This window comes from Carya illinoinensis, chromosome 11, assembly GCF_018687715.1.
Source record: "Carya illinoinensis cultivar Pawnee chromosome 11, C.illinoinensisPawnee_v1, whole genome shotgun sequence".
Lineage (NCBI taxonomy): Eukaryota > Viridiplantae > Streptophyta > Magnoliopsida > Fagales > Juglandaceae > Carya > Carya illinoinensis.
Genome location: NC_056762.1, coordinates 6,802,146 through 6,829,695, shown reverse-complemented (window position 1 = coordinate 6,829,695; position 27,550 = coordinate 6,802,146). Strand labels below are relative to the sequence as shown.

Genomic DNA, 27,550 nt, shown 5'->3' with positions numbered 1-27,550 from the left:
GGATCGTATTCCACAGGGACAATGAGTTATCAAAGCGTATAAGAGATTTGTGAGTAACAAATGAATCAAGTATGAGAAATGAAAATAAAATTTAAATGCAATGCAAGAAGATAATCGAAGTTGAAATTAGAGTTTCTAAAACAAACAAATTAACGAACACTTGGGTTAGGTATGAGACTCTCTTTATTTCGGATTCTAGATAATTTTCTCGATTAACAATCCAATCAAGGCATTGCTAATCGGAAGATACAAATTTAAGCTCAAGTTTTGCAATATTTTCCTAAGGGATTCTCTACTTTACTAGTCAAACACACATTAACAAACAACTGAGAGAGGCCTTGATAGTTTTCAAGCTTTTGTTGTGCCTTACGTCAACAACAAAACAAGAGCAAGAGCCGCAATCTATTTTCAATTTAAATCCGACTAGTAACATAGTAAAATCAACAATTAACAACAAAATATTGCATCGATCTAGAATCCAAAACAAATCAAGTTTCGTTCCACAACCCAAGCTTCAAAAATTAGCTCCACATGATAATTCTAACAACAAAGATTAATCTAAGCAAAACCATAAAAAAAATATGTGAGAAGAAATAAAAATAAAGAAATAAAACCACAAGCTCCACGCCAACTCAACTAAGAACTTTAGGAAAGAAAACTGGGCAACTAAAAAAATAATAAAACTGAAAATGAGTCCTCTGAAATAATAACTGAAAAACACTACAACGTAAAGCAAAAAAAAATGAAACCAGCGCCGCAAGGCCACCGTCTCCCCTGCATCTCTAAAGTAATGAAAAAAACAGCCAAAAGAACAATGAAACCCGAGAGAGAGAGAGAGAGAGAGAGAGAGAGAGAGAGAGAGAGAGAGAGAGAGAGAGAGAGAGAGAGAGAGAGAGAGAGAGAGAGAGAGAGAGAGAGGGGACCTTCCGTCCGAAATGTAAAAGAAAAATTCAAAGAAATAATATACTCCCAACCGAACAATGATCTGAACCAAGAACAAATAAAAAAATGGATTCGACTCCTCAAATTAAAAGCTGCCAACGTAAACGAAAAGAGTAACTAAAGCTAAAAATCTCCCCAGGTCTGTAAACCTCAACCTGAAAAATAAAAGCAGAAAAAGAAAACAAATAACCAGCTGAATGAAAGGTAGAAGAAGCTGCCGAGCAAGAGACAGAGTTCCGTCTCAACCAAAACAGAAAATGAAGCAAAAAAATAGAGAGTTCCGTCTTGAGGTCTAGCTAGCATAAACGAAAAGAACAAAAAAAGAACAAGAAGAAAAAAAAAAAACTAAAACTGCCTTCACGGTCTGAAAGCAAAAAAAAATAAAATCAAACTCCCAGCTTTCGCTACTGCTGTAGCCGAACAAAAAAAACAAAAGAAACAGCAAGAAGATAAACTGCAGCCTAGCGTCTGAAAAACAAAAGAAAGAAAATAACAATCCGAGCTAAGCTACTGCCTCCAAAGCAAGAATACCCCAAAAACTGAGCTACCGAACTCCTTAAGGTCTGAATCGGCACAAAACTAAAAGTCCAGGACCAACTACTGTCTGTGCCGATGGTATGGAATGAAAACTAAACACCGAACGAAAAGAAATAAACAAAAAAACTTGAGGAGTGAGCTTCCACCTGTCTAACCCCTGTCCGTAAAACGTAAACGAGAAAATAAATAAACCGTAAAGAAAAAAAGCCAGCCGTCCGACTACATGAAGAACTGAAGCAAGAAACGAAAATCTGGGACAAGTTAAGGCAAACTAAGAACGAAAAGCAACTGGGAAAAGCAAAAAAATAAAATGAAATCCGAATGAAAAACAGAGCCTCCATCCACATGAAAAAGAAAAAGAAATAAAACTCAGCTCACCCTACTGCTACGCTGAAAAGAAAAGAGAGAAAATAAAATTCTCAAACTGCCTAGCGTCTAAACGAAAAGGTAAAAGCCAAAGCTCCTCCTCTCTGCTGCTACTTCCAGCTAAATAAATAGCTAATCTCCTGCTGCTGCTTCCCGTCCACATGAAAAAGAAAAAGAAATAAAAAGTTCTGTTGTTGCACGTTCAACTTCCATGTGCAGAAGCAAGAAAGGTGAAGTGAACAGCTTGTCTTCCAGCCATGTGCTTGGTTCTATTTATCTTACAATAGTCAGCACGTGTGGTGTGCTGTTGTCCGAAGGCTGCTGTCTACTATAACGTGCTGCGTGTGTGAGCTGGTGTTCTGTCCGAAAGCTGCTGTCTGCTGTAACGTGCTGCGTGTGTGAGTCTACTGCATGTGTGAATCCAAATGAGTTTGTGGGTTTGCATGTGTATTGCATGTTGGTCTGCATGTGTGAGCTGGTCCCACGTTTTCTGCATGTGTGCATTTCGAATGAGTGCTGTCCGAAGTAGTCTTTTTCTGCATGTGTGATTTCTCTTCTCCTGCTGTAGCAGCTGCTGCACATCCGAGTGATCTTGTTGCTGCATGCCGAGTGTGTGCTGTCATTTTGTACAATTCACAGCAAATGTGCAGCTCATGCCGCACGTGTATTGCATGTGTGTTGCATGTCTTGCAATGGTCAGCACGTGTACATTCACAATTGAATGATATCTTTACTGTGTATTACCCAAAGTACCCCTGTTATGAAAGGAATAAAAAATGAAATATTTATTGTCATGTGAAACAATTATATTATAAATCTTTTTAAGCACAAAAATATCATAATTTATCAATTGACTCAAGTATTGTGATCTATTGCATAATTAAGTACTTAAATCATTTTTTATTAAATAATTTATTCACTTAAGTAACTTAATCATACAGTTTTAGTGCTTCATCAGTAACTTAGCCCTTAGGGCTTGGTTGGGAGGTTAGATTTTCTCATCTTATCACAAAATTTTTCATAACTTTTTTTTCAAACATCACAATTTTTTGTAATACTTTTAATTTTAAATATTAAATTTTTTTTATTTAATCATTACAACTTTTTAAAACTTTCAAATAAAACACAAAAAATAATATTACTTTTTCAAATTTCAAAACAAAAATTATATTTTAACTATAGTTTAACTTTATAATATTTTTATTCAGATTTCTCTCTCTCATTTTTCAAAACTCAATAAAATATATTAACTCAAACTACTTTACTACTATTTACAAATTTCTAAAATACTCCAAATGTCCAAACGAGTCCTTTTGTTTTATGGCACCATGTCATTAGATTGTTCTTGCATTATTAATTATTATGATTATTTTAAAATGATGTATTTAAAATTTGAAATCGACCTTTTGTTCACTTATTTTAATCATTGTAGTAAACTATACTGCACAATAAATAAAAAGTTTAGACTTCAACTTTAATATGATATTAATGTTTTGACTTTTCTTTTGTGATAGTTTATTCCTAACATTAATCGACTTTATTTTTTTTCCCTCGACAAGATAGATATTACTATTAATAAAACACAGGTACAAAAGGTTCATAACATGCTTGAAAGCATGCTTTACAAATACAAAATTACGGAGGGGGATTCTTACCACTATGAAAAGGTAAAATGCAAGGGGGAATGGTGGAGATGGGTATGCTTCCTAAGATGGAGTTGGAAGCCGCCCATTGCGCTAGATTATGCGCATAATGATTCTGAGATCGATAAATTTTTTCAGCTAACCAAGCATCAAAAGATGATAGAAGGTAATGTGTGTCTCATGCAATGGCTTGCATTTCCCAATCTATGGCTGAAGTGTCTTTTTGGATTGTATAGATTGCTTGCTTCAAATCTCCTTCTATCCACATTTTCCTCATATTACGATTTCTTGCTTCCTGAATCCATAGTAACACTGTCGTTGCTTCTCCCACAATTGGGTTTGTGTTGAGGATAAGGCTGATAAGTGCAAAGAAGAGGGTACCAGATCCTGTTCTGCATATGTTGGCAGTGGTTGTGCCATTTTTTCTAACAGCTATATCAAATTGTAATATGAATTGATCTTCAGGTAGATGAAAATGAGCAATTTTTAATCTTTTTGCGTTTCTGTCCAGACTGTTGTATGATCTAGGAGAACTTTTGAAATTTTATTAATGAGCCAGGTTGGGGATGGAATGACAGACTCATGAATCACTTCGTTTCTAAGGAACCAGACATTGTCAATGGCTAGGATTGCAAAGATTTGAAAGAGTTGCATCTCATCTTCAAGGATTTTGAGTAAAGCCAAAGGTGTGATGATGGTTTTTATCCATTTGACAATAGATATTGAGTAAATCTTGAGATGTCAATTGACCATTTAAATTGCATCCAGAGTATTCTGATATAGGGGCAATTAAGGATAAAATGATTGATGGTTTCCTCTTTTGTGTGACAGAGAGGACAAATAGATTGTTCCTCATCAAGATTTGTAATTCTTTTCAAAAGACATCGTGTTGGGAGGACATTGTGGGATACTTTCTAGAGAAGGAGTTTTAATCTATCTTGAATTTGAAGTTTCCACAATTTTTTTCAAGGAAGTTCAGTTGAGTGACTGGTAGGCCAAGTAATCATTGTTGCATAGGCAGATTTTATAGAGAAAATACCAGAGTAGTGGTGTTTCCATTAAATTTGTCCCTTGTGTCCATGAAGTTATGGTTGGAGAGTGGAATTTTTTAGATTACCCTCACTGATTTTGAGGAAAATAATGTTTGAAGAAGAATTGTATTCCATCTTTCCTCAAGGGTGAGTTCTGCTACCTTCAAATTTTATTCTCTCTAGTTGGTGGATAGGTTTGGTGCAGGGGTGAAAGATGGGAGGGTTGGGATCCAAGGGTCCAACCAAACTCTTGTAGATGTTCTATTGTTAATCTGATAGCAGAAGCTAGTTTTTAAGAAATCACACTGTTTGAGAAGGCACTTCCAAAACCAAGAGTCTGCTATTTTTGGGATGACATCAAAGAAGTTTGAGTTCTATAAGTATTTTTCTAAGAGAAAAGACTTCTAGATGTTGTTAGGGTCATTGAGAAGGGACCAAACAAATTTTGAGTTTAGGGCCTTGTTGATAAATGAGCAATTTTTTAATCCTAAAGCACCCAGAGATTTCGGAGTACAAATGGAATCCTAAGATTTTGTGAAGAATCCATTTTTGTTGTTTCTTTCTTTTTCCCACCAAAAAGTTCTAAAGAGACCATCTATGTTATTTGACATTGTTATTTGACACTGTTCTGATCAGGGTGGTCCGGCTGGACTGTGAGAGAAGTTTTGATTTCCAGTTTTGAAGTTTACTTTCAATTCTTTTCAAAGTTTCTTTGAAAATGATTTTTTTAGGATCCTATGAAAAGAGATAGTCCTAAATATCGGAGTTTTGTTGGACTGGTCTTGAAGTTTAAAAATTCTTTTATTTCTCTTTTAGTGTTCAAAGGCATGTTGTTGCTAAAGTGGATGGTTGATTTATTTTTGTTGGCAGACTAGGAGGTATACGTATTAATACATTTGGCAAAAGTTTCGACAGTGAATTAGGTTGCTTTTCTAAAGATGATGAGATTGTCCGCAAAAAGGAGGTGAGACATTTTTTAACCTCCTTTGGAAATATTAATGCCCTCCAATTTTTTTTATTCTCTTCTTTTATAATGAGATGTGTGAGAACTTCACTGCCTAGGATAAAAAGAAAGGGAGAAAAGGGGTAGCCCTTACGAAGTCCTCGAGAAGGGTGGATTAGCCCAGTGGGCATCCCATTGAAGAGGATAGAGTAGGAGACTGTTGATCGGCATTCTTTCATCAAGTTTGTCCAGGTGGAGTTGAAACCCAAACTATTGAATATGTTCAGAATGAAGGGTCATTACATATAATCGAAGACTTTTTCCATGTTGATTTTGGCGGCCATTAAACCATATTTCCCTTTCTTCTTTTTAAGGTGATGAAACTTGTGTTGGAATGGTATTATCCTGTATAATTCTACTCGGAACAAAAGCTGTTTGATTTGGCTAGATAATGTTTGGGAGTATTAGTCTGAATCTGTTTGCAAGGATCTTTGCAATGATTTTGTAACAAACATTTGCCAAACTAATGAGGCGAAAGTTTTGCACAATGATTGGGGAGTTAGTTTTGGGTACAAGAGTTATGTTTGGGTGATTCATTTCTTTTAGAAGTTTCCCTTGTTAAAAAAATTTTTGATTGCAACGATCAGATCAGTTTTGATCAGTTCTCAGTAATTTTTGTAGAACAAACCCATGAATCCATCAAGACCAAGAGCTTTTGTGGATAGGGTTTGATTGATGGCTTTGTGATTTCCTCCTTTGAGGGAATTCTACAAAAAAGTTCATTTTCCTAAGTGGTGATTTTGTTAGGGAAGAGGTTTCCCAAATCTTGTGAGATATCAGGATGGGTGGATTTGAAGATGTTGTTGAAATGATCAATGAAATTGGCGGATATTTTGATTGTGTCATTTGTCCATTGCCCGTCTGCTATTTTCAAAGTTTCAATTCAGTTTCTCCTGTGTTTGATGGAAGTGGTTATATGGAAGAATTTTGTGTTAAAGCAGTGGATGTGAGCCAGGTAGTACGAGATTTTTATTTCCATAGAGATTCTTCCTTACGGAGTTGCTCATTGAGGTTTTCTTTAATGGATTCTTCCAGAAGAGTTGAGTTAGGAGTTGGATCGTTTGTTTGGACTTGTGTGAGGCTTCTGATTATGGTTTGAATGTGCCCAAACGAAGTTTTGTTTGAGTTTTTTACAGTTATTTTGGTTACTTGGAGTTTTTTAACAAGAATGAAAAAGGGGTTCCCTTGAATGTGTGAATTCCAAGCATTCTGAATGGTATTAGTACAAGATGGATCTCTCGTCCAAAATTTCTCAAATTTAAAAGATTTTTTGTTGTTTCTAATGTTGGATGTATTAAGAATGATTGGAGAGTGATCAGAAGTCACTCTAGTGAGATTTTGAATAAAAGCATCCGGAAACAATTCGTTCCAAGGTAGTTTAGAAACAGCTCTGTCCAATTTTTCTCTGATGATTTTGGAGCCTTGACGGTTATTAGACCAAGTGTATTTTGGGCCAAAGGGTTTTATGTCAATTAATCTGTTTCTGCCAATAAACAATTTGAGGCCATTGGAGGTGGATGAACTGGCAAAGGGTCTTCCTCCAAAATTTTCACTTTGATTTGTAATTGAGTTAAAGTCTCCAATGGCTACATGGGTCTCGAGAAGGAGTCAATGATATTGTTTAGTGAGTTCCAGAAAAACTACCTATCTTTGAACTATGCTGGATAGTAAATCAAGTTCAGGAGCCAAGGGTGATGGAGAGGATCAGAGTAGACTAATAGAGTTATAATATTACTACCTGAAAATATGAGTTCAACATCCAGATCCAGATCTCCCCACTTCATGGTTGGGGTGATATGAACAAAGTGGGAATATCCTAATCTTTGTCATAGTAGTTTGGAAATTTAAAAAGAGGTGTTCGGACCTAGGTCTTCAATAGAAATGCCTGAGATAAAACTCGAGACAGCTTTGATTATGGCATGGAATGTATGTTTATTGAGGATTTTCATTGAGATAAGTTGCCTAACAAGAGTGTGGTCTGAAATGTTTTGCACTTCTTCCATTTCAGGTATGTAGATGAGATCATCCAGCTTCTGTTTGAGAGATTAGTTGGTCAATATCGGGATCTCGATTTGAGAGTGTATGGGAGTAGAGCGACGGGGAAGGGGGGAAACATAATTTAAGGGCATTTTGGCTCCCTTTCATTAAAAATGTTATTGCAGCAAAAATATTCGTCGCTACAAGCTTTTTCACTTTTTGCAGTGATTTTGTCTACTGTAATTTAAGTGAAAATCACATGCATTTATTTTACAGCAAATTTTTTCGTTGCAATAGGTAAAAAGCGTTGCAAAAGTGAAAAAAGAACAGTGCAGTTATAAAAGTCTGTAGCGTACACCAAAAATATTGTGATTGATAATCAAATGCAGCGATTCCTATTCCAACAAAATTAAAACACTGCAAAAAGTCCAATTTCTTGTAGTGGGATGTTTATCTTTCACAATTGACTTGTTCTTTTTTGGGGTGATGTTGTTTTTTTTTTTTTTTTCCTGTTTCAAGGCAAAAGTTAGGAAGCTGAGAAATATAGGAACCAGTAGAAAGTGATGTTGGGGAAGGTTCAGTGGAATACTAGGTTGGGGAGGGGAGATGAGCTAGTAAATGGTTTAGGATTTGGTAAGAGTTAGAGGAGAGTTAACTAAAGATTCTGAAAGTGGGATCTGGATAGATAAAAGAGATGGAAAGGCTCCTAGGAGAGGAAGTAACTCATAATTGAGAGAGAGCTGGATTATAAGCAAAGAAATATAAGAATTAATTGATTTTATTTTACTTGGATTATGTGTTGGATTAGCACAATGCATACATATACTATTTAATTTTCTAAGAAAAACTTGCTTTTGCTTTTGCAGCATATGATGAAAGATTTATAAAATGAAAAAAATGTTACTAGATTATCATAGACTGTAGAAGATATTTTCAACGAAGTTTTGGAGCATGAATCTGCATATCCTCAAGGACTGGGGAATTATGTCATGCCTATTCTATCATCTTCACATTCATCCAAAAGTTATCCAACTCACTCAACAAGTGAGAAATATAAGAATCATATAGAGGTTTACAAGGAGAAATAGGAGCAATGCAAGGGGCAAAATCTATGCAATCAAATTTCAACAATATAGTAATGAAAAAAATTAAATATAATTATCATCTCTGGGAAACCATGGCACAATCAGATACTAATAAAGAGTCCTAAAGAGACATTTCACTTCACATTTTTAGTTTGCAAAAAAAAAGTTTTATTTGAGTGTTTTTATGAACAATAGTAGATTTAAGTAATGACTTTAATTTTATGCATTTTGATCTATCACAAGAACTTGTTGAGTTTTTTTTTTTTTTTTTCAATATAGATGATTATTTGGTTTTTTTTATTCATGAAGAATGAAAAATTGTACAATCATACATGATGAAATATATTTGTCACTAGGTCTAAAAGCATGTCACCCTTTATGATGATAAGTATTTGTCACTAATTCTAAATCATGGCTTGTCGTGATGAGATTTAGGTCTCGTTTAGTTACATAATTCATATGAGATGAGAAAAGATGTTTTGTTGAAAGTTGAATAAAATATTATTATAATATAATTTTTTAATATTTTTTTTGTTTTAAGATTTGAAAAGATTGAATTATTTATTATATTTTGTGTGAAAATTTAAAAAGATTGTAATAATTATATGAGATAAAATGAGATAGTTTGATTTTGTGTAACCAAAACAACCCTTAGTCATTGCCAATAGTACTATACTTATGAATTTAAAAAATCGCTTATTTCTAAACTCTTTATTATTTTATTAACTGTGATAACTAGATTTTGACGGCAAAAATAAGCTTGTCAACAAAAACTTTTCCTCACAAATAGTTTTCTATTAGTGACAACTATTTTGCCCTTTATAATGTTTATATTTGCGATGATAATAATTATCTAATATTAGTGAGAATCAAGTCTTTCATCACAATTACATTAGCTTTTGCGACCATTTTGGTTTGATAAGAATTTTTGGAGACTAAGCATGGGACCTTTCTTTTGACGAAAGTTTCATCACTAAGGTTGCGTTTGGGCATTGACGATAGTTGAGATGAGTTACGAATAGTTGTGAGTAGAGATTGAGTGGCTTTGTGAGTTCCATTGAGATGAGTTTGATGTGATTGGATGTAAGAAGTATATTGATTTGTTGGCTTTTGAGTAGGAAGTTGAAAAAGGTATGAATCCTATTAGTTATTGATTTTATTAGTAATGATGGTGAAATAATAATATACCGTCTATCACCGCAACTGCTCCCTTCATCGTATACCATTGCCTCATCTTAGCCACCTCAAAACAAAAGTAGCGCCTCCTCTCTCGAAAGATCGAAAGCCAACCTTCTCGACGGAAGCCCTCCATGTGAATCACTCCACGCATGGCAACCTCCTTCATAAAGAAATAAACATTTTTTTCACCTCTGTTTTACTACTAAAAAATAGAGCTTTGTCAAAAGAAACAAGGACCCCACGTCTCTCCTTTGACAGCCACTGTTTCTTGCTGGAAACTGACACAGATGCAGCCGAAGCTCAGTCGTGATTTTTTCCTGGACTACCACACTCGTTCAGTCATTGCACCAAGGGATCCCTTCACACCATTGATGTCACGCCAAGAAGCCAAGGACAAGCTGTTAATGCTCAGCTCAGTTCGACGTTTCCTCAGCCCAGACCCGACGCATGGTGGTTCTCTTTGCTCTGTACCCAGTAGCCACCATGAGCCTCCACCACTTACAGAAGCTATCTTGGTTGACGCTTAGACCACTGTCAAGTTCAGCTATTTCCTCAGTAATCCTTTGTCGCCCATTGCTCAACACCTTCTCTCTCTCTCTCTCTCTCTCTCTCTCTCTCTCTCTCTCTCTCTCTCTCATAGTCGCACGAACCATCAATATCTTTGCTGCACACCACTACAATCCGTTGTCTCACTCACCATCGTCGATCCAACCCAGAACATCAGATAGAGGTCAAATTAGGGAGATGCAACCAGAGAGAGAAAGGGAGAGAGAGGTCAGGGTACTTAATGCAGGAAGGAAGCAGAGGGGTCCACTCAATTCGTTGTGCGGGGATTCTTTGGAAAAATAAAGTAGAGATCAATTTTTAGGGAAGATGAGGGTGAAAGGTCATCGATAGAGAGGGAGAGAGAAGAAAGGTTGATGGGAGAAGTTACTCTGCTCAAAAAGGTCATTTTAAGCTACAGTGATCTGAATGTTTCTTTCCCTAAGAGTGTTTCATTGAGTTGTCTCTAACGTGAACTCAACATTCTTGAACCTTACGAAGTTACCTCAAATTTCTCAAGTACTCTGGTTGTCCAAATCCAGCCTAAATGTGGAATTTTCTCAATGGTATGTTTTTGTCATTATTAATCATTTTTAATGATGATATATTTTCAATGAGTTTATTATCATCAGATTCTACTCTTCCGCAAAGTTCATCTTTATAAAAACTAAGGTTATTATCATCGTTGTCAGAAGCAAAAGTAGAATTTAGTGTAACACCCAAAAATGACGAGGTTCCTTAAGAGAAGATGACTCTCCAAATAAAGAACAATGATTTTCTCCAAGTTTCTCCATTGAAGGGGAGCTCCATCTCAAAGTCTCGGATATATTCGAACCCGCAAAGGACTTGGGTCGGCAAATTTAATGGTGAATGAGTTCCGATCGGATGTATGTCACATGAATAAATCATGCACGAACTTGTATATTAATTATTTAAATAAAAGAGTAATCATGCACCTACAAATTTTACAACTCATTTTAAATCAATTAATGTAATTGTATCACTTCATTAGAAACTAATTTCAATTTTACATGACTACTCTTTATTTTAAGTAGAGTTGCAAAATAGTTGTACACTAGTTGTGAATTTATCATTTTCCTTATGAAATTCACATATTACATATGAGTAATGATACACTTACAATTTTTTTTTGAACATTTATTTTCAATCAACCAATACAATCATGCCACTCAATTAAATATAAATCTTAGTATTACAAAATTACCATTTATTTTATGTAGAGTTATAAAATAGTTGCGAGTGGATCATTTTCCATAAGCATATCTATTTCTTAATTAAAAAAAGGTTAAATGGATAATTATAAAATATATATTATTTATCATCATTTTATTTATTTTCAATCCTTTAATTTTATTATCCCTCTTCTCTTCTCGAAAGTTATCTCCCTTTTATCTCTACAACTGCCCCCTCAACAAAACCCAGCCTAGAGGGGGGTGGAGCTACGGCTCCTTGCTCCCTCATCCCTCATCCCTCATCCCTCTTCTCTATAGTTTTTTTTTTCTAATTTTTGGGTGTTTTTCCATTCAAGTATGGCGAAAGGACAATCTATTATTCTCCAGAACCCAGCAATCACTACACACTCCATTGCAGGATTCCCAAGGCACTGTCCAAAGGGAGCACGTGACATCCACACTCCACCACAACGGTAGCCCTGCAGCCGCCACGCACGGCTTTTCTGAGACTAGGGCTAGCAGTTTCTTCAGACCCGATTGTCCACCATAACTTCAGGGTGGTGCGTGTCCCCCACACGCCACTATACTCACTTTGTTTGGTGTTTTTGTTTCCTCCAAGGTTGAAAATACGAATCTACAACTTTCCAAGCTGTAATTCGTTATTTTTCCATTTATCTTTTATGTTTTCTGTGATTTTCGTTTATTTTAGGTAAAAATAAAAAAAAAAAGAAATATTGTTTCTTAGACTTTTGTCCGTAGTTTATGTCCTCTACCTTGTCTTAGATGAAGTGTGAGGTTTGTAAATTTTGTTTTAAACAGAGTGTTGTCTCTCAAATAGTTTGTCTGGAGAGTTTACAGCAATGGACTAGACCATGTCAATTATCAATAAATTTGTAGACTGGGGAGCGTTAACAGTAGTAATTGACTTGCAATATGGAGATTTTCCTGTATGTCTTAGGTTATAGTTGTAATGTCCCATTATGAATGAATGAAGAATGTTCTACCCTAAATAATAATAATAATAATAATAATAAATCATCTTCTCATTATCAAACAGAAGATAATTTAAAAATAAATAAAAGATTATAAATAATTTTATTAACATTTGATACCTCGTTAGAAGAAGATGTGGGGATATGATTAAAAGGATAATAAATAGAATTTCTCTTGTGAAATTCTTATTCATTTTCATACCAAAGAAATTTATTTGCGACTCACAATGTGTAAGCCCCATGAATCTTTTGAAAAAATGGGGAACCAACTCAAAATTATTTTTTTTCAAAAAACTTGTTCATACACGTATGAGCTTGTAATTTTTTCATGTGAAAATTTAATTAATGCTAGATACAGTTATGGATTATGCAAGCACCACTTACACATTCTAAAAAAGAGTGGGCTCTATAATTAAAAAATTAATTTTTTCATATTAGTTCCATAAAGTAATGTTAGAGACTCACACTCCTTTTAAAAAGAGTAAGTTCCACTATTAAAAAGTTAATTTTTTTATGTGGGTCTCATATTTACTCACTTTTTTCAAAATGAGTGCGCAATACTTACGTACTCTATGATTACAAATTTCATTTCTCACTTTCCGTCTTCAAACTCACTCAAACAAAAAAAATTTGGCCAGATCCCCAACTTTTTATGCAAACGAATATGAAAAAGGCACTATTGACGTAAAAAAACAACCATCCATTGGTTCAAAACTTTGAAAATAAAAGTACAACCAACAAGCCCCCCCCGCCCCCACCAAAAAAAAATGTAACAAAATTGCACACATTAATGAAGACAAAGAAAAGTGCACAAAAACTCTCTTAGAAAGTTGTACTCATAAAGGAAAGCATCCCAATCTCTAGTCAGATGAAGGGCACACAAAACTTCGGTCGAGAGTAACACAACATTACACAACAATGGATGTGTAGTTGTATCATGGGCTGAATTCTTGTCAAATAAACCATTGTTAAACTTCAACGGGACTTTTCCCTTACCTCTTCCACGCCTATGTCGTTCGCTCTTCCTCTAGCTATTTCTTTTGGCTCTCTCTCTAAGTCATTAATCCTTCTCTGATAATTAGTTGACATTGAGCTAACGCATTCTGGAATGAATGAATATATTTTGAAGATGGTGTTATGAGTTGGGCTGGGCCTTAAATTTATGATTTTGGGTTGGATTTAATTTCAATTTCTATTGGATTGGGCCTTTATGCTATAATAATTAAATAATTAATATATACAAATTGGAATTGAGGTCTGTCGACGGGCAAAACTCCTCCGACACCGGCTCTGATTTGTCAAGTTTGAGCTGAAGTGGAATTTTTAAAAGAAATTATTTGCACAATTTTAAAGAGTAATATTACATACAATGGAAGAGTACGCAATCGCTATACAATCATTTAAAAAAAAAAGAAATAAAATTTACTGTTAAAAAATTAATTTTTTTTCATGTTCATATCGTATTTATTCATTTTTTCAAATTGATTGCGTAAAAAACTTGGACACTTACTACTATAACTATAATTTCTCATTTTTATTTCCCTTTCCTCCACCACGTCGGGTAAACTTCTTGGATCTTTGAGAAATGAGTCCGCAACAACTTTTATGTTGAAGCAAAGTCCATAACAATTCAATGTAAAGTGATCCATAAATTCTATTTCATATTAGCATAACAACACGTGACACAGCAATTCATATTCAAATACAGATAAAACTTCCCAAACAATTACGATTGGAAGACATGAAATGCAAGATAGAAGTTGATAAGTTTGCACAAATGTTTCTTGGGCAGCAATCTCGTTTTCAAACATTGCCATCATACAGCCTCACGACTGCCCTACTACCATTGCCCCTTCGAGTTAGTCTGCTGTCCAGCTCTGCTCCACAATTTCCCTCACTCTACGATTGTACTCACGCTTGTTCTCGCTAAACATCCGAGCAGCTTCTGAATTTGCAGGAGAGTTGGGGTTGGGGTCACACAGCAGTGACTGCAATAACAGGATGATATCTCTTAGAATTCTATATAACGTTGTTGGCAGCAGCTTCATTACTATTAGGTGAACTTCTAACCACTATTTTAATATTTCAACCAGAAATCATTTTTTTTTTTACACATGAATTGAACTTAGTGAGCATAAAAACATTGAAATTTACATGTGGCAAGATCCCAAAGGCATATGTAACACTGACAGGGTTATAAAAGTCAATCTTGTCCACAGTTTGTCATTGCTGTGATTGCAGAGTCCAAGATAGTGGCACAAGCAATGCTATATTTCTAACCATTCAACAATTTTTTTTTAGGGGCGGGCAGTAGGACCCCACACCCTGCATGGGCGGGGCAGACCCCTGTCTGCCAGATGCGGGGTGGCAGGGCCACCCACCCCCACGTCTTGCCCCCCAGCGAGGGCGGGCTGGGCCCAACCTCGGGCCACCCCCCCGCTTATATATATATATATAAATATATTTATATATTGATACAAATTAAATATATTACAATTTGTTAGACTCGTATTCACAAAATTACATTGCCTTCTAAGCCAAGAGGCCAAGACAATACAAGAGTCTTACTTGAGCAATGTAGGACTGAAGTTGTGAATACAAGTCTAACAAATTTAAAAATTATGTTATTAGTTTTTAAATTATGGTTATATTTACAATTTAAATTATATATAATAGTTTGGGTCTAAAAAAATATTTTTGGAACTAGAAATAATTTCTAGGCCCAATGGGCCATTGGTACCATCGGAGTGGGCAGGGGGCAGGGCGGATGAGATGTCCGCCCACACCCCCACCTCAAGGGGGCAGGCAACTCTGCTTAAATCTCATATTGCATTTTAGCTCAGTTGTATGATTGGCCAAAATTATTAAATTACAATGCAGTCTTTTGCAGCCCTATCCAAATAATATGGATTTTTTCTTTATTTTTTAAAGATGTGTTCATCAATATTTTACATGAAACTAGCTGGAAAATTACATTACTAAAGACTTAAAAAGAAATGGCAGGAAATGACATGACAAGCAATTACTACACGGTCTTGGATCTCTAAAAAGAATATAGGGGTTTGCCAAATATGACATACAGACACACATTCATGCAAGCATCTAAGGATTAACTAGGGAAAATAGGCTAATTCAGTAAGTACGCCATCTTTTATCAGCCAAAACACAAGTTTCCTTTAATAATCACATTTCTTGGGTGATCAGAGTTTAACCGAAATTATTTTCAAAGGGGAGAAAAGGCTTAACCAAAGGCCAAGTTCAAATATTACCCAAGATTGCATTCATCTCTCCGCGAAGGAATTGATTCCTAAATGATACTTATATTTCTAATGATCCTAACGGCCTAGATCTAGAAGGCCCACAAGTATTAGATAGATTTTAGTATTATCTTTTATTTCTTAGCCTCAGAATAGGCAGTACATACCAGGATAATCAACAGTATTTTCTAAACAATATCAATGGGACAGATTCAAATTTGCGAGAACCAAAATGTGAGGCAAGAGACAAATATAATGCACGGTATAGAAAGATCCACGGAAAGCTAAACTATGACACTGGGCAACAGAAAACAGTCTGTAAAAATGTAAAAACAGATGATGTTGTCACTAAATGTCTTTCTTTTTTAAAACTTTGTTCTTATGGGCGGGGGGTTATTGTTGGTAATGGGCTAAATGTCCATGATCTTCTTTTTTTGATTGTAAACTCTAATTAGGTTTTTTTCTCATGTATACACCGTGTACTTGGGCTTAGCCTACTTCTATGAATAAAATTTCTTGATTACCTATCAAAAATAAAAAAATAAAAGTACTGTGGTTTTGGTCAGGAACCCCAAAAAAGGACCAAACTCCTGTTCATTTTTGGAACAATTACTTGGAAAAATGACAAAAATAAATGGGCACACAACATGCAATATACAGGACAAGGGAATGGAATACCCCGTTTGACAAGACAACAGCTGGAAAGTTTTTCTACTGGAGGTGCAGAAAAAGGAACAAGTACAAGTCAATTTCATAAACTTGGACAGGGTGGATATGCTTTCAGTTTGACAGAAAGTTGAACTGATCAATGAAGAAGGTAGCCTGTCATACCGTTGAGGGTTGTGACAAAGGAGGGTCCTAGAAAGGTTTTTCAACATGGTTCTAAAATTCAACACAAATTTACAAAGATGCACTTACAAAGTACTTGGCAACTTTAAATAAGAAAGAGTTTGGTTTTTTTGGGGCGATAGTGGAAAAGTTGACAGATAATGCACCCTTACTGCCTCAGTATTGCGGCTATACACATAGTGGACACATAGAACCTATAAATCTTGCTTGCTCAACTAGCTGGCTGCCAAAAGACATCTTGTAAATCAACGAGAATATCATGATGTATGAATATATGCATTTGACTCGTTTATACAAAACAGTCAATAATTCTACCAACACAAAATAAAAACATTTTATCATACCTGGATAGACGTGAGTATAGCTGCCACATCATATATAGGACTCCACTGATTTTGTAAAATATCCAGACAAATACTTCCATCAGCATAAACTAACAAAAAGAAAGTTGCAGTCAGAAACCATAGCTGGGGTAAGACTCCATACATGATAAGATAGTTCTTTATCCAACTTACTATTTGGATGAAACATCCGAGAAACAAATCGCACTGTTGGTGGTTTGTTTGGGTAGTCCTCTGTGAACTGCAAAGTCAACTTGAACGTGCCTGGATAGCTCAAATGAAAATTCTTTTATGAAGATTTATGTTGCTAAGATAATGTTAAGAAACACAAGCATAGCCATTTATCAGTGAATGGGGGGGAGTAAAAAACTCAATAGATGCATCCACATACACAAAATCTACACCTCCTGCCCCCTAAAAATATAAATCAGAAACCCAATTAGAGATTATCTCATTCAATAAGAGATCATTCGGAGGATTCCAAATGATTAGGATGGAATGCAACTAGCCTTCACTTATTCAATATGATTAAGCTAAGACTGCTGCTAGGGAGCCACCCAGCAGTGACCGCAGGGTGTGCCCCTAGGCCAAATTCCCTTCTTTAATTTTTATCATCTTTTCTTTTCATATTTTTTTAAACATTTTTAAATATTTAAAAAAAAAATACCAATATGCTAATAGTCACTTCTTTAATCAGTAAGTAAAAAAAAAAAAAAATTAAATACATGAGCGTTCAAAATGAGGGGGCAAAATGGAGGGGCAAAGTAACATTATTCTTAAGCTAATAAGAAATACCAAATTAGTTTCATCTTATTCCAATTTTGCTTGCACACTCGTATACAAAATCCAACTTTTTGTATCAAACATACAGGGACATGGTACCAGCAGAAAGAATTTATTTCCACAGGTCAAAAAATACATTTATTAGGTCCAAACCATATGCCACAAAATTTTGCACCTGAACACCTCAACAAATGGAAAAACCAGCTCTTACATGCTGCTGCTCAATAAATTAGATATATTTACAACTTCCTTGGGGACTAGGGAATGGAATGGAATAGAAAAAATAGAATTTTTTAGATATTCTATTCCTTCCCAAATGGGGATGGAACGAGCATTTCCTTATTTGGATGTTTAATTAAGAAGGAATGTAATGGGTGGAAGGGAACTCCCATTCCCTCCATTTCCTTCATAATCTCAGTTTTTCATTCCCTCCGAAATTGGGAGGAATGAGAGGGAATGGAAGAAGAGTTAATAAAATATTGACCAAAATCCCTATAATACCTCCATTATGTTTAGTTAAAATAGTAAATTACCCTTATTTTTCATTTTCACACATAGATTCTCATTTATTTTTCTTCTAAATCTCTCTTTACTTGTCCAGTTTATAAATACTCAAGACCTCATTTGGTTACAAAGATGAGATAAAAGTTAAAAGTTGAATAAAATATTGTTAGAATATAGTTTTTTAATATCTTTTTTGTTTTGGGATTTAAAAAAATTGAATTGTTTATTATATTCTATGTGGGAGTTTAAGAAAATTGTAATGATTATATGAGATGAGATAAAATGAGATGGTTTGGTTTTGTGTAACCAAACCAGCCTAATTTAGATGGTTTAAAGTGAAAAGGATAATTCAAATAGATCCATAGTAAATTTTATTATTTAGTTGCAATATAATTTCAAATTTTTTTCATTGGGTGTCCAAGAACAAAGTCCCAACTAATCCCAGGGGTGCACGAGCCCTCAACAAGCAGTTTCCCGCAAATGCTATTGAAATAGTTATTAAGTAAAAATTATATTTGAAAGTCCATTTTCAAATTTATTAGGTGAAAATTATATTAAATTTCATCTCAATAAAGTACAATTTATAAATTAGAAAATAAAATTCAAGAAAAGGGCATAACGGTAATATTGTTACAAATAATTCATTACATTCATTTTTTTTTTTTGTTTTACTTTCCATTGCTTTCCCTTCCTTCTTATAAAGCATCCAAACAAGAATGATCTTATTCATTCCATTCATTCCTTTCCATTCTTTTCTGTTTCATTCCATTCCATTCCTTTATAAACTCAATGAATGTTCCTAAAAACTATTTTATTAGAAACCATTCATGTACACAAAACATGTGAATTTATGCATATTACAGAAGCTTTTGTAAACAATGAAATCAGCACCTTCAAATAAAATTCCAATAAAGAATGACCACACTGTAGAATATCATTTTATCTCAACAAGCAGCACAAAACGGAACACGACCACGTTCCATGAACTGCAGAAATATGAAACCATTTTGAAATCCCCCATATATGAAACCATTCCACCATGTAAAATGCTGGTTTTAGAATATGGACTGTAGTAAAAATGACCAAATTAATAATGGAAAATTGAAAAAGGATCATGCATCAAAGTCCTGCATTGATCTTAATCAAAGAGAAAGTAAATAGGACTTACAACATCCATTTCTATAGCATGCTGAAGTAAGCAGGAAATATATCAAAAAAATTAACCATAATCCATTGGATAGTTCCTTGATTTTTTTTTTATAAGTAATCCATTTAAAATTTATACCATTTAATTCAATAAAAGTTTCAGTGCAAGGATTGACTCACCTCCATCCCAAGGAGTATCATCAGGACTGCAATTCAAAGCAGAAAAGAAACCAGAAATGGCTTATCCAACCGTACTTAAAAAAAATTGAAAAATGAAAGGAAATGGTTTAACAACAAACAAAATCACAAGAACATATATTTATGCACTTTATCCACAACTTACCCGAAAATAACAGCATTCCAAAGCATTATATTGTTGTCTTGGGGTGCCCCACTGATGCCTGCAGGTGGATCTTGTTGCAACCTCTTAAAATCTCTCATCAGCCTTTTCCTTGCTGGAGTCGACATTGTCACCAACTATTATTCCTGCCATTCACCAGCCGGAAAAGATAATTAAAAAGAAAATAAATATATAGACTCAATGGGGTACAAGTCTATCAAACACTAAGGGCGCATGATGTGGAAACGAATGACACTTTATTTTTATTTTCTAACAGCCACATTTATGAAAATGCTTTTGCACATGAATATTAAAAATAACAGATCAAGGCAACCAAAATTCCATGGAACAGCAACGACCAAACGCGTTCCAATTCTTATGCAAAACGAAAATTGATACCAAAGTTATATTTATCTATGAAATTGCACGAGTTAACAAATATATAAAGATTTAAAATCAAGTTGCACACACGAGGAACATAGCGTACAAACACCCCGTGAAGGACCTTGGTTGTACCAAACTCCAAAAATTCAGAGTTTTAACTTCAACTCAGGAAATCTTTTAGCTCTATATATTCAAAATCAAAGCTAATAAAATCCTTTCACAACTCGGGTGATAAAGCTTCCCAAATCTGTACAGGGGAATCCCAATACGAAATCAACGAAACGTTTACGAAGATATTAGGGTTTTGATTTTCATGGAACACGAAACTCAGATCCTTCTCCCCCCGTGAGCCTCATCATCCACCACAACAACCACTTGGAAAAAGAAATTAAAGTAAACGATACAAATATTCATAGCAAATAACAAATCAATTTAAAAAAAAAAAAAAAAAAAAAACTGTAAAGTTTGCCTCAACTGGAAGTCGATGAGAAGAGAAGCCTTGATTCTCCAAAAGCTCCGGTCTCAGAGAGCAAAAGCTTGGGCTTGGAAGAGGAGCACAAAGGAGAATCAGAAATTTGGGAACCGGATCAGATCGAACCCATAGAAGTATGCAGAGAGAGGTAGAGAGAGAGATTGTTATAGGGGAAACTGGGATGTGGTTGGGTTTGGTCTAGTCAGATCGTCCGCACTGGCTCTGGCCCACTTAATGGGTTCTTAGCCGGCGTCTCCGCGTGTCTACGTGTATTCTTTCTACATTCCTAGGCCGCGTACTTACGCCCGATTGATTCGCTAACTTCGGAAGAAAATGTTGAGATAATTTGATAACTGAAATGTGCACGATACATTTCTCTTTAATGATTTATAATAAAGGAAATTTTATAACATAACGCGACAAATAATATTAATTTACATATTTATTTTTCGTATCTCTTTATAAATAGATTAGACATCTAACTTTTGAATTATTTTATGAGAAAAATAAGATTATCTAAAAGTTACGAAAGGTAGCTTGTTTATAAAATAAAATAAAAATAAGATAATAATATGATATATAGTATTATTTTTTAATAATATATCATTAAGTTAAGATTTTTTAAACTAGATGGTATAATGTTGATATCTAAATGAAAGAATTAGAGTCGAACACCCCACCTCTATATAATATATATATATATATATATATATATATATGTCATTCAGCTTTTAGGGTCTAGATCAATGGGAGAATTAAATACATGAAATAAATTTCATAATATTTATTAAAAATTTAATTTTGTCTAAAAACACTCATTCAAACAATAATAAATATTGTATAATCTATTTCATATGTTTATCTCTTTTCTAACTTTGATTTTAGAGTTGATCACAATCAAAACTTAGCGAATCTCTATCTATTTTTAATGACCAAAAGCTTTATTTAGGTCATATCATGAAGAATATTACGAATATCACGAAGAATATGATGCAAAGATTTTTGTGAAATCAACAAGCTCGATCAGACTTCAGTTAAATATATACATGAACCGGAATATTACAATGGGAACGGCGAAAAGTCAAGGAAATTGCTAGCTAGAATGGGTTGCATGTTCGTCGATCGATCATGACGACCATGCAGAATCAACAAGGAAATATCCTATATATGGGATTGTCCAACGACAAAAGATGGATGGATGGATGTATCCATTATTAGTGTATGCGGCAAATTAAGTGCTGTACTCTCTCTCTCTCTCTCTCTCTCTCTCTCTCTCTCTCTCTCTCTCTCTCTCTCTCTCTCTCTCTCTCTCTCTCTCTCTCTCTCTCTCTCTCTCTCCCCATTATTTGTTGCGCGCAATATGCTATGATCAATTACCGCTAGGAATTGCAGGCGTGTCAAATATAGGAGGCATGCAACAGATCAAATTAGCGGTTTGGAAAATAAAACTTTTTTGCATCATGTGATGCTTGTGGCAGGAGCGCAATGTGAGGACATTTGAAGAGAGACATTATTAGAGGAACTTAAAGCTTTATTTTATACTAATCTATGTACTTGGGCCATTGCAGTTGATTTCAATGGCATGGACCTACGTGACTTTCTTATTTCTTTGGCGCCTTCTTAATTAGGGCACACAGTATTTCTTTTATTGTTTCGGGCTTTGCCTAATTTTTTGATTAATAAAATTTTGTTTACCTATCTAGCAAAAGACAATTAGGAATTGCTGGCTTGTCATATATATTATATAGAGCTTCTCATAGAAATAAAATATATATATGGCCAACTTCCTACAATCCGGCATGCTTGAACGTAACGTTTGGGTAGGCTTTGCAGATACAACAACAATAGTTGCATTGAGGCCTCGCGCGGTACAGTACTTATTCGGGAAGTTCCTCCGAGATAGGATTGATGGCTCCTTTATAAGACTATAACTTTTTTGAGAGCTAGAGATCAAGCTAGCGTTTACAGGCAAAGCGCCAGTAGTACTAGCTAGTGTATCCTCCATGCATACAACTGCATGAATTGCCATGCACCTTATATATATGCTGTTGGGAATGGACCGAACAAACAAAGGCTAAGTTGAAGCAAATAACAGCGGAAGCAACAAAAGAAATGACGATCACACAAAGAACACCAAGATTTAAGTGGTTCAGCTCAATGTGAGCCTACGTCCACTGTCGGGGTCGGTTTCAACAATTTCACTATGAACAAAGATAGAGTACAAGAGTATTGATCACACAAAATCCTTGATCCTAAAGCTCCAATACACCCAATGGACTCTTAGGATTGTATACAAAAGGATTCTCAAAACTCTCTCAAAACTGGCTGCTGAAGGGCTCTTCAAAATGAAGAGAAAATGATGTATTTATAGCACAAGGCGCTAATCAGAACATTCGCTCGAGCGGACGTCGAGCGGAGTGTCGAGCGCACGTTAGGGTTGCATTCTCGCTCGAGCGGACAGTTGAGCGGAGGTCGAGCGAAACTCTTTGGAAGATTTTGCTCGAGCGGACTGTCGAGCGGAGGTCGAGCAGAACTTTCTGGATGAGTTCGCTCGAGCGGAGGTCGAGCGGAACTGTAGCGAAACTGTAGCAAACCCCAAAAAACACATTTTCAGCAGGAAATCAAGCCAAACTCAACAAATCTCCACCTTGGCTTGAATTCCGTCAAGCCTAAACAAAAAAACCATCAACCAAGAAATCGATTCCCACCAACAAATCACCAAAGGGGAATCACAAAACCCCGAACACAACGTCTATCCTTGAAGAACTCAATTTCCACCCAAAAGTCTTCAACACCATAGACAATCTTGACCAAATCACAAGCTTGGTCCTAATGAAGAATCAACCTCTTCACACAAAAGGCAACGCACCACTGAACAGACTGCTTACTTAAGCAACGGCTTCTGAATACACACGGAGGCTAACAACAAATATTCTCTGCCAAAGTAAGAACACCTCAAAGTCTGCACGAGCATATCCCAAAGGTGACCAAACTGTCTCCTCTATCTACCAGATGAAACTGTAGACTTGCTCTCATTGTACGCCAATACCAAAATCAAAATCATACTTAATTTCAATAGCATGATCTAGAGTACCACCTGCACTCTGTTGTGAAGCTTTCCCAGCAACTCCACCTTCTTGCTATAACCATGCTCTCCTTTCCTGTGGAAACAACAATTGAAAAACAAGTTGTAAAGAAGAGAAGGTTCACCCAATAGCAAGTTGTGTTGACCGCTTCACCCAAATCTGTAGACAAGCCTGGCAAATCCAAAAGCATACTACGGGCTCTCACACAAGAGTCCGTCTCATTCCATTCAACTACTCCATTTCTGTGGAGTGGACCCAATTGTATGGTATGAACAACGCTCTACCTTCTTGTCTGTAGATCACTAGCCTTCACAAATGCTTGAACACATCAAACACATCACAAAACAAAGATGAACAAATCCAGACTCTTCTTCAAATGGTCATCAACAAATATGAGTACAAATAGGGCACCACATCACACTAGATGTATACCCAAAAAATCACAAAGACATAAACTCCAGAAAAACTGATTCAGCACTGCTTTACAAGAATACAATGCAAACAAACAAATCAAGTTTTTTTGTCTTCTGATTACACAAAGCAAAAAATTGCCTACTCATAAATGACCATACTCATTCATCCATATGGCACAATCACATGCGCCATAAATGAGTAATACCTGAATCTGGAACATCTGAAGGTGCTCCACCAATCACTGTACTGCCCTGAAGAAAATAAAGACCATCTGTCTTCTTCCCTGTCATTACCACCGAAGAGCCCTTGTAGACTCGAATGACTCCACCTCTAGCTGAATACTGGTAACCAAAGGAGTCAAGAATGCCCAAAGATATAAGATTTTTCCTCAAAGATGGAATATGCCGAACGTTAGACAAAGTTCTAACGAGTCCATCATACATCTTAATCTCAACTGAACCAATCCCAACAATATCACAAGCCATATCATTTCCAACCAAAACGGAGTTACCGTTGATTGATTCATAGGTACTGAACCAATCTATCCTGGAACACATATGGAATGTACAAGCTGAATCCATGACCCACTTGTTACCAAAGTGACCACTAGAGCCGCTGACTGCTAGGACAATATCAGAGTTGTTAGATTGTTCAACGCTAACAACATTGGAGGAACTTTTACTTTCCTCCTTCAACCTGGGACACTCATTCCTGTAATGACCAAATCTATGACAGTAGTGACATTTAACATTTTTCTTGTTAAATTTAGAGCTACCACTGGAACTACTCCCACCATAATCCGAACCTCTTCCATTAGATCTACCACCAGAGGAATATTTCACAAACAAACCATTGGCTTGATTGTACGTGCCTTGTACACACAATTTTGTTCTCAACTCCTTAGAATTCGAAGCAGATTTTACATCTACCAAGGAGATGGTATCTCTACCATACAACATTGAGCTCACAAAACTTTCAAATGATACCGACAACGAACACAACAAAATTAACGCTTGATCCTCATCATCAAGCTTAATATCAATATTCCTTAGATCCATAATAGTTTTATTAAATTCATCTAGATGATCGGAAATAGGAGTACCTTCCCTCATCTTGAGAGTGTATAGTCGCTACTTCAAATACAAACGGTTGGTGAGCGACTTTTTCATATACAAGCTCTCAAGCTTGGACCAAAGACCGGAAGCGGTCTCCTCATCAGCAACCTCCCTCAAAACTCCATCTGATAGTGATAACAAAATGGCACTATGTGCCTTCTCATCTTCTTCTCTTGACGATGCAGGAGAATCCTCGGATACCTTCCCCTCCAAAGCTTTCGACAAGCCTTGTTGTCGTAACAAAGCCTTCATCTTGATGCGCCACAAGCTAAAGCTGTTTTGACCGTCGAATTTCTCCACTTCAAACTTTGCCATAGCCATTCCTCAAGATTTTGCAAAGAGCTTTGACGCTCTGATACCAGTTTGTTGGGAATGGACCGAACAAACAAAGGCTAAGTTGAAGCAAATAATAGCGGAAACAACAAAAGAAATGACGATCACACAAAGAACACCAAGATTTAAGTGGTTCAGCTCAATGTGAGCCTACGTCCACTGTCGGGGTCGGTTTCAACGATTTCACTATGAACAAAGATGGAGTACAAGAGTATTGATCACACAAAATCCTTGATCCTAAAGCTCCAATACACCCAATGGACTCTTAGGATTGTATACAAAAGGATTCTCAAAACTCTCTCAAAACTGGCTGCTGAAGGGCTCTTCAAAATGAAGAGAAAATGATGTATTTATAGCACAAGGCGCTAATCAGAACATTCGCTCGAGCAGACGTCGAGCGGAGTGTCGAGCGCACGTTAGGGTTGCATTCTCGCTCGAGCGGACAGTTGAGCGGAGGTCGAGCGAAACTCTCTGGAAGATTTCACTCGAGCGAACTGTCGAGCGGAGGTCGAGCGGAACTCTCTGGATGAGTTCGCTCGAGCGGAGGTCGAGCGGAACTGTAGCGGAACTGTAGCAAATCCCAAAAAATACATTTTCAGCAGGAAATCAAGCCAAACTCAACATATGCTCCGCCATGCATGCACCCCGCGTTCCTATGGGAATTAATGCCTTTGACCTATATGGTGCAGAACACAAATCTTCTAATCAGCAATGGAGTAAAATCTCTTCGATCAAGATCGATCACTACAAGAAATCGTAGTTTTACCGGCGATTTTATAATCGCCGCAATATCAAACGCTGTAATATATATATGTTTGCCTGCGATTAGAAACGCGCCGGGGTATTCTACAAATAGTCTGGCGCGGGTTAATTAAATCTTTGTAGCGGCGACTAAAAACTATATTACAACGACCTCATTCGCCGCAACATCCCATAAATTAATTTAGGGACAAGATAGGACCCAGGGCGCCAAAACCCTTTCCCCCCAAATTATTTCCCCCGCCCTCACCATCGCACGACCATCTTCGGAAGATCGAAGTGGATGATAACGTGACCCAAAATCTCCCCCGGCAACCTCCCCCGACTGAAACCCCGCCTCATTGGTGCCCATTTTCCCTTCCCCGTTGACCCACACCGGTGTTCTCCTTCCCGTTCTAAAGCTTCCCCTGTTTTAGCTTCGCTCCAAAATTCCACCGGTGTTTCAGTCCGTCGTTTGCACACGCCGGCTGCCGAGGAAGAAGGCCAGTCGTTTCTCGTCGCTTGAAGCTGAAAGGTTAGCCATTTTTGAGTTGTGGCTTCTTCTTTGTACTTGTGATCACTGCCACTTCTTTTAGGGTTTCTATATCTGTCTAGAATGACATATGTCAATGCTAGCCATGATTTTAATAGGGAAAATTAACCTGTTGTTCGAAAGAGTCTGTCCTATTTATTTTCTTAATGAGTCGTATTTTATTTGGCCAATGTTACGTGTTGCCATGATGTTTTGCTTTAGGAAGCTGTAAAAACCAATCTATATATATTATGTACACCTTGTGTCAAAACCAAAATACTGAAATAGCTAGGAAGTATTTTCAAGCTGGAAATTATTAGAATTGTAGGGAAATCATCTAGTTATTATTGTTAAAACCAATCTATTTTGTTTAAACCAATCTAGTTTTATTTTTTAATTTGTTTAAACTCAGGTTCTAGGGTCTGGCCCCTGTGTCAGGTAACTATATAATTTCGCAATTTGTGTCCCTAGACTTCAATTTAATTGTTTGGATGGCTTTTACTAATGTGTTAGTGATGTTTGCAGATAAATATCTTTTCCAAATTTTTTTTTTTTAATTTGCATTCTCTTTTTGTAAATAGGAGTATACAGTGCACCCTACAAGCATCTTCCGTGGGTTATTTTCCTTCCCTTCTAAAGCTTCATTTTCCTTCGTGGTTGTTTGGTGATTTCCTTTGTGGTTTGTCTAATGATTTCTTTTTGAGAGCTGAGGCTTGATTTTTATGTTTAGAAGTATTTGTCTTCTGAGGCAAATAAATGTCATTT

General features: G+C 36.0%; 1 protein-coding gene across 2 annotated transcripts; it reads right to left on the bottom strand.

Annotated features, from left to right (window-relative positions):
* Nucleotides 1-14,120: 14,120 nt before the first annotated feature.
* LOC122281284 (ubiquitin-conjugating enzyme E2 2) lies at nucleotides 14,121-20,816 on the bottom strand. 2 transcript variants are annotated; one of them, XM_043092650.1, is made up of 6 exons: nucleotides 20,565-20,816; nucleotides 19,715-19,857; nucleotides 19,552-19,577; nucleotides 17,113-17,202; nucleotides 16,942-17,030; nucleotides 14,121-14,479 (listed from the first exon to the last, which is right to left on the bottom strand). In XM_043092650.1, exons 2-6 carry the CDS (start codon nucleotides 19,837-19,839, stop codon nucleotides 14,351-14,353), a joined length of 459 nt encoding a protein of 152 aa, XP_042948584.1. In that variant the 5' UTR covers nucleotides 19,840-19,857; nucleotides 20,565-20,816; the 3' UTR covers nucleotides 14,121-14,350. The 2 variants fall into 2 exon arrangements, with proteins under 2 accessions (XP_042948584.1, XP_042948583.1); XM_043092649.1 differs by having other exon boundaries at nucleotides 20,571-20,811.
* Nucleotides 20,817-27,550: the final 6,734 nt, after the last annotated feature.